This window comes from Suillus subalutaceus, assembly GCF_016647625.1.
Source record: "Suillus subalutaceus strain FC151 chromosome Unknown DFJ58scaffold_56, whole genome shotgun sequence".
Lineage (NCBI taxonomy): Eukaryota > Fungi > Basidiomycota > Agaricomycetes > Boletales > Suillaceae > Suillus > Suillus subalutaceus.
The window spans coordinates 76,952-92,729 of NW_024540305.1; the positions used below are offsets into that span (position 1 = coordinate 76,952).

At 46.9% G+C, this 15,778-nt stretch overlaps 4 protein-coding genes across 4 annotated transcripts; 2 read left to right on the forward strand and 2 right to left on the reverse strand.

The window, feature by feature from the left end:
- Positions 1-2,658: 2,658 nt before the first annotated feature.
- DFJ58DRAFT_394049 (uncharacterized protein) lies at positions 2,659-3,173 on the forward strand. Its single transcript, XM_041380178.1, has 2 exons — positions 2,659-2,824; positions 2,878-3,173. Exons 1-2 carry the CDS (start codon positions 2,774-2,776, stop codon positions 3,076-3,078), a joined length of 252 nt encoding a protein of 83 aa, XP_041243661.1. The 5' UTR covers positions 2,659-2,773; the 3' UTR covers positions 3,079-3,173.
- Positions 3,174-3,540: 367 nt separating this feature from the next.
- On the reverse strand, positions 3,541-4,422 carry DFJ58DRAFT_789515 (kinase-like domain-containing protein; the record flags this gene model as incomplete). The annotated part of the gene is made up of 7 exons (XM_041390219.1): positions 3,541-3,574; positions 3,732-3,861; positions 3,882-3,923; positions 3,970-4,000; positions 4,052-4,240; positions 4,292-4,354; positions 4,402-4,422. Coding segments are annotated over 5 exons (426 nt in total), but the record flags the coding sequence as incomplete, so codon positions are not given.
- A 1,736-nt stretch (positions 4,423-6,158) lies between these two features.
- Positions 6,159-7,754, reverse strand: DFJ58DRAFT_684365 (kinase-like domain-containing protein). Its single transcript, XM_041383275.1, has 8 exons — positions 7,537-7,754; positions 7,363-7,477; positions 7,252-7,314; positions 7,008-7,193; positions 6,927-6,957; positions 6,838-6,875; positions 6,575-6,784; positions 6,159-6,523 (listed from the first exon to the last, which is right to left on the reverse strand). The coding sequence occupies exons 1-8, from the start codon at positions 7,668-7,670 to the stop codon at positions 6,290-6,292; spliced, it is 1,011 nt and encodes a 336-aa protein (XP_041243663.1). The 5' UTR covers positions 7,671-7,754; the 3' UTR covers positions 6,159-6,289.
- Positions 7,755-9,772: 2,018 nt separating this feature from the next.
- Positions 9,773-11,727, forward strand: DFJ58DRAFT_728193 (uncharacterized protein; the record flags this gene model as incomplete). Its single annotated transcript, XM_041385564.1, has 5 exons — positions 9,773-10,023; positions 10,469-10,871; positions 10,902-11,204; positions 11,250-11,453; positions 11,518-11,727. The coding sequence occupies 5 exons, from the start codon at positions 9,773-9,775 to the stop codon at positions 11,725-11,727; spliced, it is 1,371 nt and encodes a 456-aa protein (XP_041243664.1).
- Between the last annotated feature and the right edge of the window lie 4,051 nt (positions 11,728-15,778).

Consider the following 15,778-nt stretch of genomic DNA (forward strand, 5'->3'; position numbering starts at 1 on the left):
AGTATGCAAGATTAACACTCAAGGATCCCATCCTCAGTTGCTTATCTTTGTCGTAACTTCTCCATGGAAAGCTACGATCGAAGTATTATATTTCCAAACTCATTATGCAAGTACACGTGGGGCGCTTGCTCATTTTTTTCCGTCAGAGGTAGACTCGAATCAGGCTAAGGACTGTATCACCCTGTGCGATGACTGAGTAATCATATTTTCCGACATCGGAGATTAGAACGCTTCGAAGCGGAAGCGGTGTTGGGTAAGGAAACTCAATTCTTGTGTGTAGTCCTGCGGGATAAAGCTTCCTGAATCCTGTGTGCAGCAAGCTATATGGCCTTTTTGTGGCCTAGTTCATGACGCCTGTCTTGTTGTTAAAGGGTTGCGCCACTGATTGTAGCACCAGATCATAAAGCTCTCACCTGTCATTGGCAGATACGATCGATGCTAGAACACTAGTAGTGACAACGCGAAGAGTTTTTATTTGAGTCCTGCGTGGTCTGAAGAGAAATTAGCTAAGGGGGATGGTGAGAATTCTTTCGTCTTCGACGAGCGAGCGCATCTCACTGATCGACTGTCGAACACCTAGAGTGTCAGAACCGGGATGTCAGAACCGTGGTGTCAGAACCGTTGTGTCAAACATCGCTTCTCAGACACTAAGCACGCACCTTGGATGAAAAAAAACCTAGCAGATTAATTGTGTCAAGCGTGGGCTTAATTCGGGAAACTATGTAGTCCCGACTCATCAGATGTTCTATGTAGGCCCCGGATAAGGCCGGATGAGCGCAATTCATGAAACGAACACTCGCGCTGGATTTTCCTCAGCATACAACGTCTCATTTGAGGCAGAAGAAGTCTCTAGTGCGACAAAGAGGTGTGACTGAGGATAAACATGAGGCTCCTTGGACTGCGTTCACGCGTGAGGCTTTCCTGAATTCCCAGTGTTTAAGAGTGAGCCCTCTCAGATCTGGTGGAAAGCAATAAGAGACGTAGTATGTTCCCGCAAGCTATCCCGCGGCAAGTCTTAACGCTCAAAAAGCTGGTCAGGGAATGACCAAGTACTAGTGTGTGACATCAGTATACAAGATCCTTTTTATTTCCGGTTACGAACTTGCCTTAGCACATGCCTTTGAGAACTTCCATAGCGCTGAAGAATTCGGTTTCATGATAAGCACTGCCAGCCAGTGCAGCGTTAGTGGAATCCTTCGTGATAGTCTGATAGAAGACCTATGTTTGTCCACGAAGATTTCATACATCGCGTGACAGAATATCTGGATTCTGGACTGCTGCAGTATCATAATGAGGCGACTGCGGGAGGAACAGTCCCGAGTCCTACCACAGAGTCTTGTGTACGGGCCACAAATCCGGGTTTTTCTATTATGTAATGTCGACGTAATAATCACGAACTGAACGTTGCAATTGAACGTTGATGTGTATGTGCCGCGGTGGACCGTGGTGGACGAACAACTGCACAGCTTTTAAAGTCGGTGGAAGGAATTGGATGACGTCATTTACATAACGTCAGCTGCCGAGAGACGAACACTGCCACAGTGCCCATCGTTAGCACTTTTGAGTTGTGTTGGGCTTACTGCATCTCACAGTTATCGAGTTTACCACCAAAGTTTCATCCAAACTGGCATGGAGTTCCCACTAATGATGGCATGACAATTCACTGCCCCATCACGCGGCGTCTATTGAGCCTCTGAATTATATACCTGCAGATCAACCGCTTAAACGACGTCCACGGCTGCCTTGAATGCTACGGCGTAGCACTGTTATTATCTTGCAATGGGTAATTGCTATTCTCAGAAATTTGTGGTAAGTCTATGCCCTTGCATTCAATGTGAATAGCAGTCACAGATTACCGTCGGGCCTCGGCAGAATAGAAATGGCAGTCCCCAGCCTCCTCCCCGAGGTGATTTCAAAATTGAGCCACATAATATTCCTGTGACAGAAGTCAAAAAACTTGAGTTGTATCCCAGGGGTGCAGGAAGGTCTCAGTGATGTCTGGATGTGTTCTTGGTCTAGACAATCTCAGGTTGGAACGTCGAAGGTAATTGTGCAATTGATCGAAAATTCATAATATCAACTACCTTTTAGGTTGCGGTCAAATCAGTTAGGGTTCCTCAAACAAATAAGGTAGAACTGGTGGATAGGACAAGCAAGGTGGGAGCAAAAATGAACTAAAATTCGTTGTGTTCATCCATTTCAGCTCATAGAGGATTCGTCGCGGGGTCTATGTTTGTATCACCCTAGAGTATGTGAATGTTTAATGGTATTATCGATGGATTTGGGCTACTCCCTGCGCTGGTTTCTCCGTGGATGGAAAGCGGATCACTCGATAGCTATCTGAAACAGGGATGTGTTCCTTCCAAGGCTGACAAATTGAGAATGGTACGCACCGTATCTCGCAACACCGGGCGAGTTTTAATATGTCTTCAGTTGAGACAGGTAGCAGCCGGCCTCAAGTATTGTACATCCATATTTTTTGCTGTGTTTGGATTAGACGCACTCACCGACTTGTTAGTACACAACAAAGGAGTGGTTCATGGTGATCTGACATGCGTACGTGTTGAAAGTCGTGGCTATGATATCTTAGTACGACAACTCCATTTACAGACCAATGTTCTAATTAGCGCCCACGGGCGTCTCCATCTTGCAGACTTCGATCTCTCAATGATCCTTTCAGAATCACAAAACTCTACCTTCAATTCGTGCACCAAGGAAATGTGCGGTGGATGGCGCCTGAAGTGCTTTCTTTACCTGAGAAAGGGGGGGGGTGATGCCGACCAAAGCCGCCAATGTTTACTCATATAGTTGTATCATGCTTCAGGTGTGTTGTCTCCCATTCGATTCCGTACTAGTTAGTGTACTGACCACGTGCAGTTGTTTTGTGGACATGTACTTTACGTCTGGCTGACGCAAGCGTACCACATTATTGAGGCAAGAGTCGCAGGAACAAAACCCTTCCGTCAATTCACTGACGTCAAATATGTACACAAGGAGTATTCCTTGAAATGTATATCTGTCAAATCCGGAGATCGGCCTGTGGCCTCAGCGATTGTAGAGTTATTGAGAACAAAGTAATAACAAATATGAACGAACTAGCCCAGGATGTTGTGTACTCGAAACGGCATCTGCGTGCTTCCCAATTCACCACTGCCTTGATTTCATATGTCACGAGGATCGATCTTGCATGCAGTCTGCTAGCACACAAGTATTGCTCCTACATAAACACGAATCCAGCTAGTGTATCATACGACACCGAGAAGTGAGAATATACATGGAGCAACATGATATAGGATACAACCAGAGTTAACATACAGACAAGAAAGAGGATAGCTTCAAAACCAAGACCTTATACAGACGAAGTATCATTCGACAGTGCTTCTTGAAGGTGATTTATTACCTCTTCTACTGACGGACGAACCTCCTTTGCCGTTGACCAGCACCGCCGCATGAAATCCAGGTGATTAGGTTGGATATCGATGGAGGAGTCGATGGGCTCTACGTGTTTGAACTTAGCAGAAATAACATGTATGGCGGACTTCAGCCACCAGTAAGGCTGTTTCCCATATAGGACCTACACGCAGGCGATATTAGTGTCAGTAGCAAGCCAACGAGAGACTACGAACCTGAAGCATGATACCGCCGAGAGCGTATATGTCGGTAGATTTAGTTGCGCATTGTATAGGCTGATCTTCCGGGGGGTCAAGGAGCTCTGGAGCGATCCAACGAACTGCACCGGTGTGGTAGGAAAAGGCAGGGTTAGATTGTGCCATGATATTGGAGATACCAAAATCTGCAAGACGAGGGGATCCATCGGCAGCAACCAGAACATTATTCTACAATCACTATAAGATGATTCCACTTGCATGGCATGTATGAACTTACGTTGGTGAGGTCACCGTGTATCACGTCTTGGCCATGGACTGCAGAAATTATATCGGTCACTTCCATCGTCAATCCATCACTCACGATACTGGAGCCCCTCGGCAATTTGTTTAAGCTATTGCAAACGTAGTAAGTTCCCCTATTCGGCTTCGTAAATATAACTTGCCAGCAGAAGCCTATCCATCATCGAGAGGGTCTCATGCACGCGATTAAGGTAAGAGTTCAAAGTCCCGTTCGGCATCCAGGGAGAAACCAATGCGCGACACGGGCCAAACTGCTGATCTACGGTGCCATGCAAAGGCAATACATATTGATGCTTCAACGTGGCCCATATACCGATCTCGCGGTCAAGGTTCTGCGTCTCGAAAGTTCAGCTATGCGGCCGTCAGACTGGACCCTGAGATACCTTGTTTATTCTAACAAATTCACGATCGCTCAGGTTCGGGAATCGTGGGGATTTGACCGCGACCTGAAGTCACAATAAGGGCATGCAGAAAAAGCAGGTCTATGAAATACCTCATCCGAACTTGCGCCGCAGTTCCATATACACTTGTAAACATCTCCAAGACCACCTGAGGCGGTTGGATAGCTGGTTTGCCTGAGGATATCACTTGATTTGATACAGAGAACACTACTAATGTTCAATGTTCATAGAGTCCTGCTCCGAAGCAAAGAAATGACATACGAGTCCTCTGCGTCAGAAGTACTAGGGGGGCGTCCATTGGGAAAATGATCGTCTGAAGTTCTATTGGGAGTGTCGACAATCGGGGTCTGGCTCGTGGGACTACCATCAACCGAAGGCTGAACAGGAGATGCTTGGTCACCTGGTGTATGGCCAACCTGCTAGAGTGAGATGAATGAATGGCTCCACGGCCGGACAATGTCACAAACGTACAAGGCCAAGGAGCTGTTGCAGGCGATTGAGCATGTCGACGGGAAATCACAATGGGAAATAGTCCTGTTCCTTAGCATTAATGAACTATCGTTTTATATGAAGATAGCATTAGTGCGACAATATCGCAAAGTTATCCCACCGATAATTACGGTGGAAAGAGACTGCGTAGGGTCAAACTGAGGACGCCACGACTGGTATTAATTAGTCGAAGTAACGCTGTAGATGAATCAGATCGACGACGAATACTGTCCTTCTACTACAAATACCCATTTCAGTATTAGTACTGACACCAAGCGGAAAACCTACTTCCTATGCGGGACAGACAATGAGACATCTTGAAGCGTGTTGTCAGGGATGTGGAGAGAGCACCGGCAGCATTAAAAAGAACAGTAATCGCGCGAGGCAATATTTACTCTCAGCGGCTTGGTTAGTAAAAGATAATCTTCATGATGAGGAGATAGAGCTTCGAGAAAGTTCAACTAGGGATATCAGACGTCGTTAACACAGTGACAGTCAATCTGGAAGACTTCGGCCAAATCGAAGAAATCGATGGCTTGTACAAAGCAACCTGATGACTAACCGCCTTGAATTGACCCGTCCCGTTTCGCCTGCATCAATAGTTTTTGAACCCTTAACTGTTCATATATTTATAAGGCCTGCACAAGGCCTGCAGGGCGTCTTTGACGCTCGCACAGGATCTGAAAGAAACGTGGCCACGTATGAGAGATGAAGACACGCCGCAACGGCTTGTGCTGTCCTTCAACCGCTCATCAACGAAATTGGCAACTGGGCCATATTGAAATCGCTCTTTGACCGTGAGGTTTTCATGCAATGTGACTCATGCCCGAGATACGGAACAAACTAGGTTGTAAGGCGACCTGGCTTGGGCAAACTGCCTCAACCTTATCACAGCCTATACAATTATCTTCAGTAAGGTTTCGTAGTTCTGAATCTCGCTTAATTCGATCATCCAGCGATGATTCTCAGGTGTCTGCCGCCAAACCCATGAGTAGGTCAGCCTTCCGCTTTGATCGATTCTTTCCTTTGTGGATACATTCAAATCACCAATGTTTGCAGCTATGCTTCGCGTTTGAATAACAAGACCCGTCTCATGACTATCGTGTAGAACACAGATTTTCAGCTCATGAGTGGCATGAATGCATCTGCACAGCTGGAAATATAGGACAAACCCCGAAGGCTTCGCGTGCAGACCTAAATTGAACGTTTGCAGCATGGTAAACCAATACTAATTTGTACATGCCTTCATCGTGATTACTGCCCCAAAGGAAGTTTCGGAGTCATTGTCGAACACCAGTTGCTAATACCACGCAGCGAATATTGAAGGTAATTGGCTGGCGCACAAGATTCATTAATGTGGCAAGAAGCTGCCAGGCTGCCTTGAGCCTGCAGGTTAGTACTTATCTGATTACATAATAGGAATATTTATGTACTAAATAATAAACTGACATAATATATAGACATAAATTAACGTAAATAAAATAAAGCCGATCAGCTCTCTGATGGTTTAACTAGCGCAGTGGCATGGTCTGATCCTAGAAAGCTCAGAACATCAACGGCAGAGGGACGACGTCCTGTATCACTCCAGCATTTCTCGATGAAATTCCAGAAATAATCTGTATCGTGCGGACTCGAAGGTCTTGTAGGCTTCTTACCCTTGAGTATCAGGACAGTAACTTGATGATCGCTTCGCACATCTGCATAGGGTGGTCGACCTGTCATAACCTACGGGATCTTAGTCGCAAACCAACGCAACTACTATGGAACGCCTCGAACCTGAAGCATGATGCATCCGAAGGAATAAATATCGCTGGCTGGCTGTGGAGGAGTCGATGACTCTTCGTTCTCGGGCACCTCGAAGAGCTCTGGCGCAGCCCACCGCACGTTGCTTCGGATGTATGAAGTCCCTGAGAGCTCAGAACACATTGTGAGGATTCCATGGTCTGCTACGTGGGCATTGTGATCCGAATCTATCAGAATGTTATTCTGCCGTTCCAGATCAGATCTGAAAGGCGGGGCATTAAACAACCAGTACGTACGGCAGTAAGGTCGCCGTGAACAACGCCCTTAGAGTGGACTGCAATGACGTCACTTGTTGTTTTCACAAACTATTGAAGATTCCACATACGGTAGCTGATGGCTGCAGCGACTTGCCGCAACTAAGATTCTAATGAATAAGATGTACGAGCGCTTCTGAGAAACAACTCACGATCCGGAGCTTTTGTTCGATGGTCAATTCTGTGAAATTGTGTTCAAGATATGTGGTGAGCGAGCCGTTGTGTATCCAGGGGGAAACCATCGCTGGAAGTAGCCCAAATTCGTGACTGAAGCCGAGCAGAGGCAAAAGATTTTCGTGATGCAATTGCTTCCGTGCATGGAAATCGTCCAGGAGTCTCTGCGAAGCCATAGTTTGAGCAAGCGTATCACATGCAAAGGGGAAGCCAAGAACGTACTTGAGTAAGTCTGGCCCTGGAATCGTCGCCTGCGACATCGATCCTGATGGATTTGACTGCTACCTGTCATGGATTCAGATTGCTGGACAGCCATACGTGTAGCATGCTTGCCTCCAGGCCTCGACGATTGGATGCGATGTAGGTGCATTTCCACACATCCCCGAAACTACCGTGCGCTATTGGATGAGGCGACTCCTTGGATACGAATCCTGTAAGGTCAGGTAGGCTGCATTAGAAGTCGCATGAGGCAGTTGTTCTCACAGGGTGCTATGATTATGGACTTGCCGGTTGTCGGGGTCTATCTCACTACCACCGGTGGTAGCTACTAGTATGACAGACGGGCGGCTTCTCCACCACAACAACTTGCTCCCGACCTTCTCTAACCAAAACCTACAGTGGGATAGGAAGGGCAGAATCATCTAGGTTAGTAGATTCATGCGTCGTGCTCTTTTAAGGAGGCAGGTTGAGGCAGGGTTGCACTTATACCGCATAGTGACATGCAGAAAAAATGCCTCGTTTTGCAAATATGAATGATTAATTGGCATTGCCACAGAATTCTAGTGAATCAAAAGTCACACTAGCCACGCTATAGGTCCCCGTTCTGTTCCATTGAATCTGCGATATGTATAGAGTCAATCACCGACTGATGGGCCTGCTGCAAGGCCTCATGGGCCAGCGAATCCCGCACCCGATCACCGCAATTATACTTAATGTCACCCTTGTTGCGGTCCTTACGACAGCACTACCCCCAACAACAGACACCTCCTTGCTGCTTAAATCATCTGGGCGTTCCACCCCGTCATGCACAGTAAATGAATTGACTTGTCTGGCTTGTAACGTTGTAGCTTGAACATGACGTTTCAATTCCAGTTGAGATCACCTCAGGCAACACTTTTCGGTACCTACTATTATGGTACGCGCAATCGGTAGCCCCCAGAAGTCGGCAGTCACGCAAATGTCACAGTAAGTCACGACATGTCACTGAGCCAGTTTCAAAGTCAGCTCGGCAGTCAAGCAGGAGCGCAAGGAAGTGAGTTAGTATTCGGCGTGAGCAAGCAAGTACAGTATATACTAGTAGAATCTAAGTACGAGGGTGACCATGATTAGTGCCGTAGTTGTAGAATTGAGGGGGATGTGTAGGGAGACTGTGTGTGTTGTAAGGTTGTCTGTCTAAGTTTGATGATGATGCAATGGGACCCGCCGGATGAATTATTATGTTGCATTGTAGAGTAAGATGGTGCGTGGAGAGCTGGATTAGCATAGAATTGATGAAAATATGGCTGGTTAGTAAAGTGTGGAGGATAATATGGATTAAAAGAATGTGCACTGGTAGGTGGGGTGAAAAAATGAGTACCGAAGGTGTTGGATGAGGTAGCGTCATTGTCTTGCGAGGTGCCACTACTAGCCTGTCCTGTCGATGACGCAGTGGCTAAATTCTTATTCTTCGAACGCGTTTTTCCCGTCTGGAAGAGCGCAGCAAAACGTGGATTGTCGGCAAAGTGCTGATTTGCGGCATCAGCAAGAAACTCTTTGATTCTAGTCCTGAGTTCCTCAACCATTCTGTCTCTTGAAATCTTGAGAGCGCCAGCAAGTGCAATAAAATAATCCTTGCGCCGGAGTGTTGAGAGTGCATCAAACATCTTCGACTCGATATCGCGTTCGATCTGAGTGTGGCGCGCTTCATCTTCTGTCTTCTTTTTGGCCTGCTTCTCCGCGTCGGCCTTATCCTTTTCACGCTGCTCTAGCCCCATGACCAGCAGCACAGCACCAGTTGGCACTGGTGTGTGCAGTATTGAAACTCCGTCACGGCATATATCGGCAGGTGACATTTCTGCGTGATTTCGGCACTTTCAGCTATCTCATTCAATTCTGCTCCAAATGTATTCGTTTGACCTCGTATTGAGTTGTGTTAGAGAGAGAATGGTGTCTATGTAAAGAATTTTGTGTTTAGGTAGCTGGAAACACGAGTTTTGTGAAAGTGCCGACTTCTGGAGGCTGCTGATTGCGTGTACCATAATAGTATAAAGGGTCTTACAGACCCGGTTACTATGTTGTGGGAAACCTATATGCAAGACCCAACCTCCCTCCATCTAAAAATAGCCTACATGTAATTTTAGCTCCTTGCACCTCCCACGTACCTACAGTGCCTCTGGCACTCTCTTTTGTAGGCTCTGTAGGTTCTGTCAGTCAGTTGGTAGGCTCCCTCGGTATGCAGGAAGGTCTCGTAGGGTTGCTTTGTAGGCAGAGGAGGCGTCCTTTGTAGGTATCCGCTTATATCAAACCAAGTACTAACTACAAATTTTCCTGCAGTCATTGTGTGCATGCAGGTTGTCCCATCATTATCGCCATGACTCTAACTAACTCCCGCAATACTCGCAAAGCTTGAATCATATCCTCTGGCCTTGGGCAACACTTCGTGAGTCCCAGGAAAGCCAGGGATAAGAGGAAGACCCAAGTCCTCGTCGAGCTGCCTGGCGCTGAGCTCCATCGTCATCGTCTACTTTCTCAAATGCAACAACTCATGGATCCTATGTCCTCCAGAGCAGGCCGTTCTCTTGGTACCACACTGGAGAGTCCCTTTGGTGAAGCAGACAATAACGACTTCAATTTTGCAGGTGCTGAAGTTGAGATGGCACACGAAGTATCTTCTGATAGGCCCGCAGACCTGGAGACCAGTCGATCCAAGTGGCGCACTCTTCCAAATAAATCGGTGGATACATTATATGCTAACTGGCAAAAGCTCATACCGACCCTCGTGGACCTGCAACTCAAGTATTATGTGTGAACTCTTGGCCGAGCCCTGGAGACAACTCATAATGTTATCTCTGCGTGTGGCACTCTCTCATGCGCTCAGAGAAAGACCAATATATTGTGTCTATTCTTCGATAGTAAGTACTGACACTTTTGGCCTATTGCATGGTCTAATGAGTGTGAAATACGTCAACAGGATTTGTATCAATTGATGTACTAAGTTGCGAATGTTCAAGCCTTCCGCAGGTCCTTCTCCATCATGGGCTATTTCCTACTGCACCTTCACAACCTCGTATGGCAGTCTCCGTCAATCTATTGTTGTTTTATCGCGCATTGTTTGAGCGCTCTTGTGATGCCATCAATGCTCTCGCATCTGCACTCAAAACTCACTATTCACGCTGAGGGTTTCAAGTCACCGACTCACGGGTAAGTCATATGTATGTGTTGATTAATGTTACTAAAGTAGATTAAAGGGTGACATTGTGCAGGAACCCTTCCGTCGTGGCTTAGGTTATGTCGTACAGTGGTACGATGTCCTGCAGGTCGAAATTGAGCGCCAGGTTGATGCAGTTCTCCAACAAAGTCGAGACCGTGTGGCAGGTCATCAATCAATCACCCCAACCACTCGCCTTAACAGATGCGGACCATTCAGCTGCAATTGGCCTACACCATGGCCAATGTGCATCACTCCTCATGCAGCGATGTCCAGCATGTTTGGTGGCATGCTGTTTGGAAGACCCATTGACCAAGGTGGCGACATACATGTTGCTACAGACGGTAATTTCCATCATCACCACCGACGATCTGCGGGCGACTGTCCTCGCTTTTATGAGCCAACTTACTTCCTTCCTAAACAGTTCATTGACGCGGTTGGGCACTGAATTGACTCACGATGTAAGCAACCTGGGAAGGTACACACACCCCTTGTCCCTGACGAAGCTATCGACTTATGTGAGAATGCATATGAGGCTGCCGATGGGAAGAAGCAAAAAGCCGCGATGGATAGCTTCGATGACACAGGATTAATGGCCCTTATCTGTTGTCATGATATCCCACTTTTTTTTGCTAATATTGATTCCCCTGGCGAGCAACAGAAATATTCCATTGCGCTGATTGAACATTTGTTCACATTGCTCCCTCCTCAAGCCACAGTTGTGACTCTCTATGACGTTGGATGCGTTCTTGCGCGGACCCTTTCAAAGGTATGTACATGATCTCAATTACATTCATTTTCTAATCATTTCCAGTTTGAGATCATCCCCCAGGATATCTTATTACGCCTGCGCTTCGTGACCACGGCCATGCATGCCTACGGTCACAAATGGGCCTGTCAGCTGGTGTACAATCCCCGGATGTGCATCGGCATCGGGCTAGGGTTATCTGATGGTGAGGGGACTGAGCGGCTGTGGTCGCGGTTTGTTCGCTTGATAGGTGTTGAAAGGTCGTCATCAGTACATTATTTTGTGTTGTAATTTGTATCCTACTAGCATGCACTAATTGCTTTAGTTCATCTAGCGTCAGCGCCGTATCTGGTTAATTTATCGTCAAGCAACTGCGATAGGATCGGAAATGAAAGCAGACCTGGGGGACTGGATCAAATGCCGTCTCAAGTGGGGCGTCAAGGACCAGGGTTCTGCGGCACTTGACCTTATCAACCGTTCTGAAACATCTGTAGAGGACCTACAAGCTCAGTGGGCTGAATGTTACGAACTAGGATGGTTCTGACGTATGGCTACTCGATAAGAGTAATCGGCCAAGGTCGGTTCAAGGCTTCAGCATATACTGAAGTTCAATGTTCTAAGACAAGACAAGGAGAGTGTCCTCGACTTGAATCAAGTTTAATACGACTTAAGATTGGAGGTCTTAAGCGAAGGAAGTTCCAGGTAAGACCTAGCAAGATTAAAGTAAAGAACTACATAGTACAGAACGAGTTTATATAGTGAACGGTAACGACTTTAGGGCCGGTACGATGAGTCAGAGATAAGACGAGTCAGAGATGAGTCAGAGATAAGACGAGTCAGAGATAACAAGAATAGATCATCTAGCGACGGCAAGATGCGATCGTGATGTAATACAATGATGTAAGAGAAAGAAAATGAATAGGGGCGTACTTGACTGTAACATTACCCCGTTGTTATCGTTGAAGTCACCGATTTCAACAATCAAAGTTATCGTAAGCGTCATAGTTATCACGATCACCTGCGCATTGAACGAACATTCTCTCATCTTCTTCGATTGAGATCTGTTCCATGGCAGCGTCCTTGTCAGCCTCCCATCTAGAGAGAGCCTCATAGAAACCTGCGTCCGTCCATACTAATGGGATAGGTTTCTCTCCTTTAAGGTCTTTACAAAAGACCAAAAGATGCCCTGGCGCGAGATTACAACATACGTGGCAGAAGTACGTAGGGCAGTTCTTGTGACGATGACCGATTTCGTCACAGTTGTGAGATTTAAAGTTATCAAGGGGTTCGGTTTTCACGATAGTGATGGAGGATGATTGCGGAGGCGGGGATGGTGTCTTGGAAGGTAGAGTGCAGTTGTGAGAAGGGGGGGAGACGGAGATCTCTCGCTTAAAGGGTCGTCGACGGGTAGGACGTATACGAGGGGTTGTTGCCGCCGGGGCCGATGTGAAAGCAGGCGGTATGATCGGTACAGCAGGAGGAGCGATAACATTAGGTGTATGCTCAACAGGAGATGATATCTCGACCGGAGGTGGGATAGGAATTGCGACATGTGGGGACGGGGGTCTAGCGATTGGGCTTGTTGCAATTTGTTCGGTAACGATATGGATGGCTTCTCTAACAACTTCCTTGGTAGAGGTAGGCATGAGGCGTATCGCAGTGTTGCGAATACGAATATGGAGATGACGGAAAATGGTTTCAAGGCGTTGGTCATTTTCACCAAGAAGGCCTGCGGTTCGTTTGACAAGGTTGGCGGCACGAATGATGTTGATGAGAAGCATGCTAGAGAGGGCTCCTTGTTCAGCAAGGAGACGATCTATCTCGATAGCGTATTGTTCAGAAAGGAGAGCGGATTCGAATAGGGTATTGGTTTCGATGTCGTCAAGGATGGTAAAGTAGTTTGGGGATTCGATGGTTTCGGTCAACGTAGCGGATGTTGTGGATGGAGAGGTGGCGAGACTTTCGGACATATTATCAATGGTTCTGACGAGAGTTTGAAGTTGCAAGAGGCAGATTTGGAGAGTGCGGAGTTCTGAGAAAGACATCTTTTCGCAACGACTTTTATAACTGGTGAGCTTTCTTATAAGCAGCGAGGATTGTGGAGGCATTGCCGAGGTTTTCCGTGGGAATCCATTCGTTACTGGCGGATGAATATCCTTTCCAGGATACGAGATAGCGTCTTTGTTTACCCGTGCCTTTATGCGATAAGATTGCTTCGACTTCGTATTCTTCTTCGTTATCGATGATATCAGGTGGAGGATCAGGGAAGTTAGGACCGTGGATTTCAGTTTCGTGATAGGATGATAGTTCGGAAGCATGGAATGTGGGGTGAACCTTCCATTGCTTGGGTAACTGGAGTGTGAATGTGATTGGCGATAACACTGCAGTGATGGTAAAGGGACTGTATCGTTTTGGAGCGAGTTTTCGTGATGGTAGCTGCGTGATAAGGTTCTTTCCTGATAACCAAACCTTGTCGCCGATCTTCCATGGTTGATACTTCTTTCCGTATGATCGTGCAGCCATTCGCTGCATTGTGAGATTATGACAAGAGATAGCTTCTTCACGTATCTTTTGAAGGAGGCGAAGTCGTTCTTCTGCGGCGGGGACAGTAGAATCTGGGAGTACGTGGGGGAGAGCCCGTGGCTCGTATCCCATCATAAGGAAGAATGGGGACGCGTTGCGAGAGTCGTGTTTGCGATGGTTGTGGACGAATTCAGACATGGGGATATGTTCAACCCATTCTTCTGGGTTGTTGTGGCAATAGATTCGGAGATAGGTTTCTAGTTCTTGATTCAAACATTCGGTTTGACCGTCCATTTGCGGATGATAAGCGGTGGAGGCGGTGATGTCGTATTTCAAAAGTTTCGCAAGGGCTTTAGAGAATTTGGATACGAATTGTGGACCTCGATCTGAGATTATCTTCTCATGGAGTCCGAAGCGGCGGTAGATGTATTTGAAGAATTTCTTTGCTATGCCTTCTGAGGTGATAGTTTTCGTACAAGGGATGAGAATTACCCCCTTCGTAAGACCATGATAGAGTCGAAGCCATTGCAAGGTGGGAGATCAGTGATGAGGTCGACGGAGACTTGGGAGAATGGAGTGGAGACTGAAGAGGGAATAGGAACCAACGGAGGGGTCGTAGGATGGGTATCAGACTTCATTTGCTGACAAAGGGCGCAACCCTCAACGTATTTGCGGATATAAGTTCCCATGGACGCCACCAGAAATCACGTTTAACCAGTTCTTCGGTTTTAAAACGACCGGGATGCCCTGCTGTGGCGTGGTCATGGGTTCGTTCTAAAATAGAATGGCATCCTGCCGGTCGGACGTAGGCACAGTCTTTGTAGAATAAGACATCATCCTTAATCGTCCAGTCGGAGAGAGCCGATTTCATAGGAGGAAGACAAAGACCATTTAAGGCATCAGAGGCGGCTTGGAAGATGGGATCAGTGTCATCAGGATCAGGATTTGCAAGAGTGGTCATGAGTTCTTGGTCGAGGAGGCGAACGAACATGGAATCGGGGAGGAGTGTCATATCTTCGTTATCAATTGTGTCCGGTGCATGATCAGGACGTCGCGATAAGGCATCAGGTGCAGCAAGCTTGGTTCCTGGTACGTGGTGGAGTTCAATATCTTAACATGAAAGAAGGAGTTGCCATCTAGCTTGGCGACAGGTTAACTTCTGCGCGGTACGGAAATAGAGGAGATTCTTATGATCGGTGAAAACAATAACCGGATGAGGGTGTCCTTCCAAATAATGACGCCATTCTTGGAGTGCGCGGATAATGGCAAGGAGTTCCCGATCGAAGATCTGATAATTGCGTTCAGCGGGGTTCAAGGATTGGGAGAGGTATCCGCATGGATGATATACGCCGTTTTCATCGGTCTGTAGTAAGACAGCACCTGTTGCAACAAGGGATGCATCGGTGGCTACTGTGAACTGTCGAGATGGATCGGGATTACGGAGGACAGGTTGTTTTAGGAAACACTCCTTGAGTGTCGTGAATGCTTCTTGACATGGTGTGGACCAAAGGAAGATGTTGTCTTTCTTTGTCAGATCGATAAGGGGTCGTGCGATATCGGAATAATGAGGGATAAAGTTTCGGTAGAAGTTACAGAATCCAAGGAATGATCTGGTTTCTTTAACAGTAGATGGGATTGGCCAATCACGGATTCCATCGGTCTTGGCAGCGTCCATGGTGACGCATCCTGGACGAATAATCATACTGAGATATTCGACCTCCTGCGCATCAAAGGTACATTTCTCTGGTTTCAAGAAGAGTCGTTCTTCATGAATTTTCGTAAGAATACGACGGGTACGAGCGTGATGTTCATCAAGGTTGTCCGAAAAGATGAGGATATTGTCCATATAGATCACCAGCCATCCTTCATTAATTTCTTGTTGGAACGTGCGGTTCATGTAGGCTTGGAACGTGGCCGGGGAGTTGCAAAGTCCGAAAAACATGATGTTCGGCTCATAGAGTCCGAATTCCGTAGTGAACGCAGCTTTCCATCTATCATCAGGGTGAATGCGGATGTTGTTATAACCGGATCGGACATCCATCTTGGTGAAATACTTTGCTCCATGTAACCGT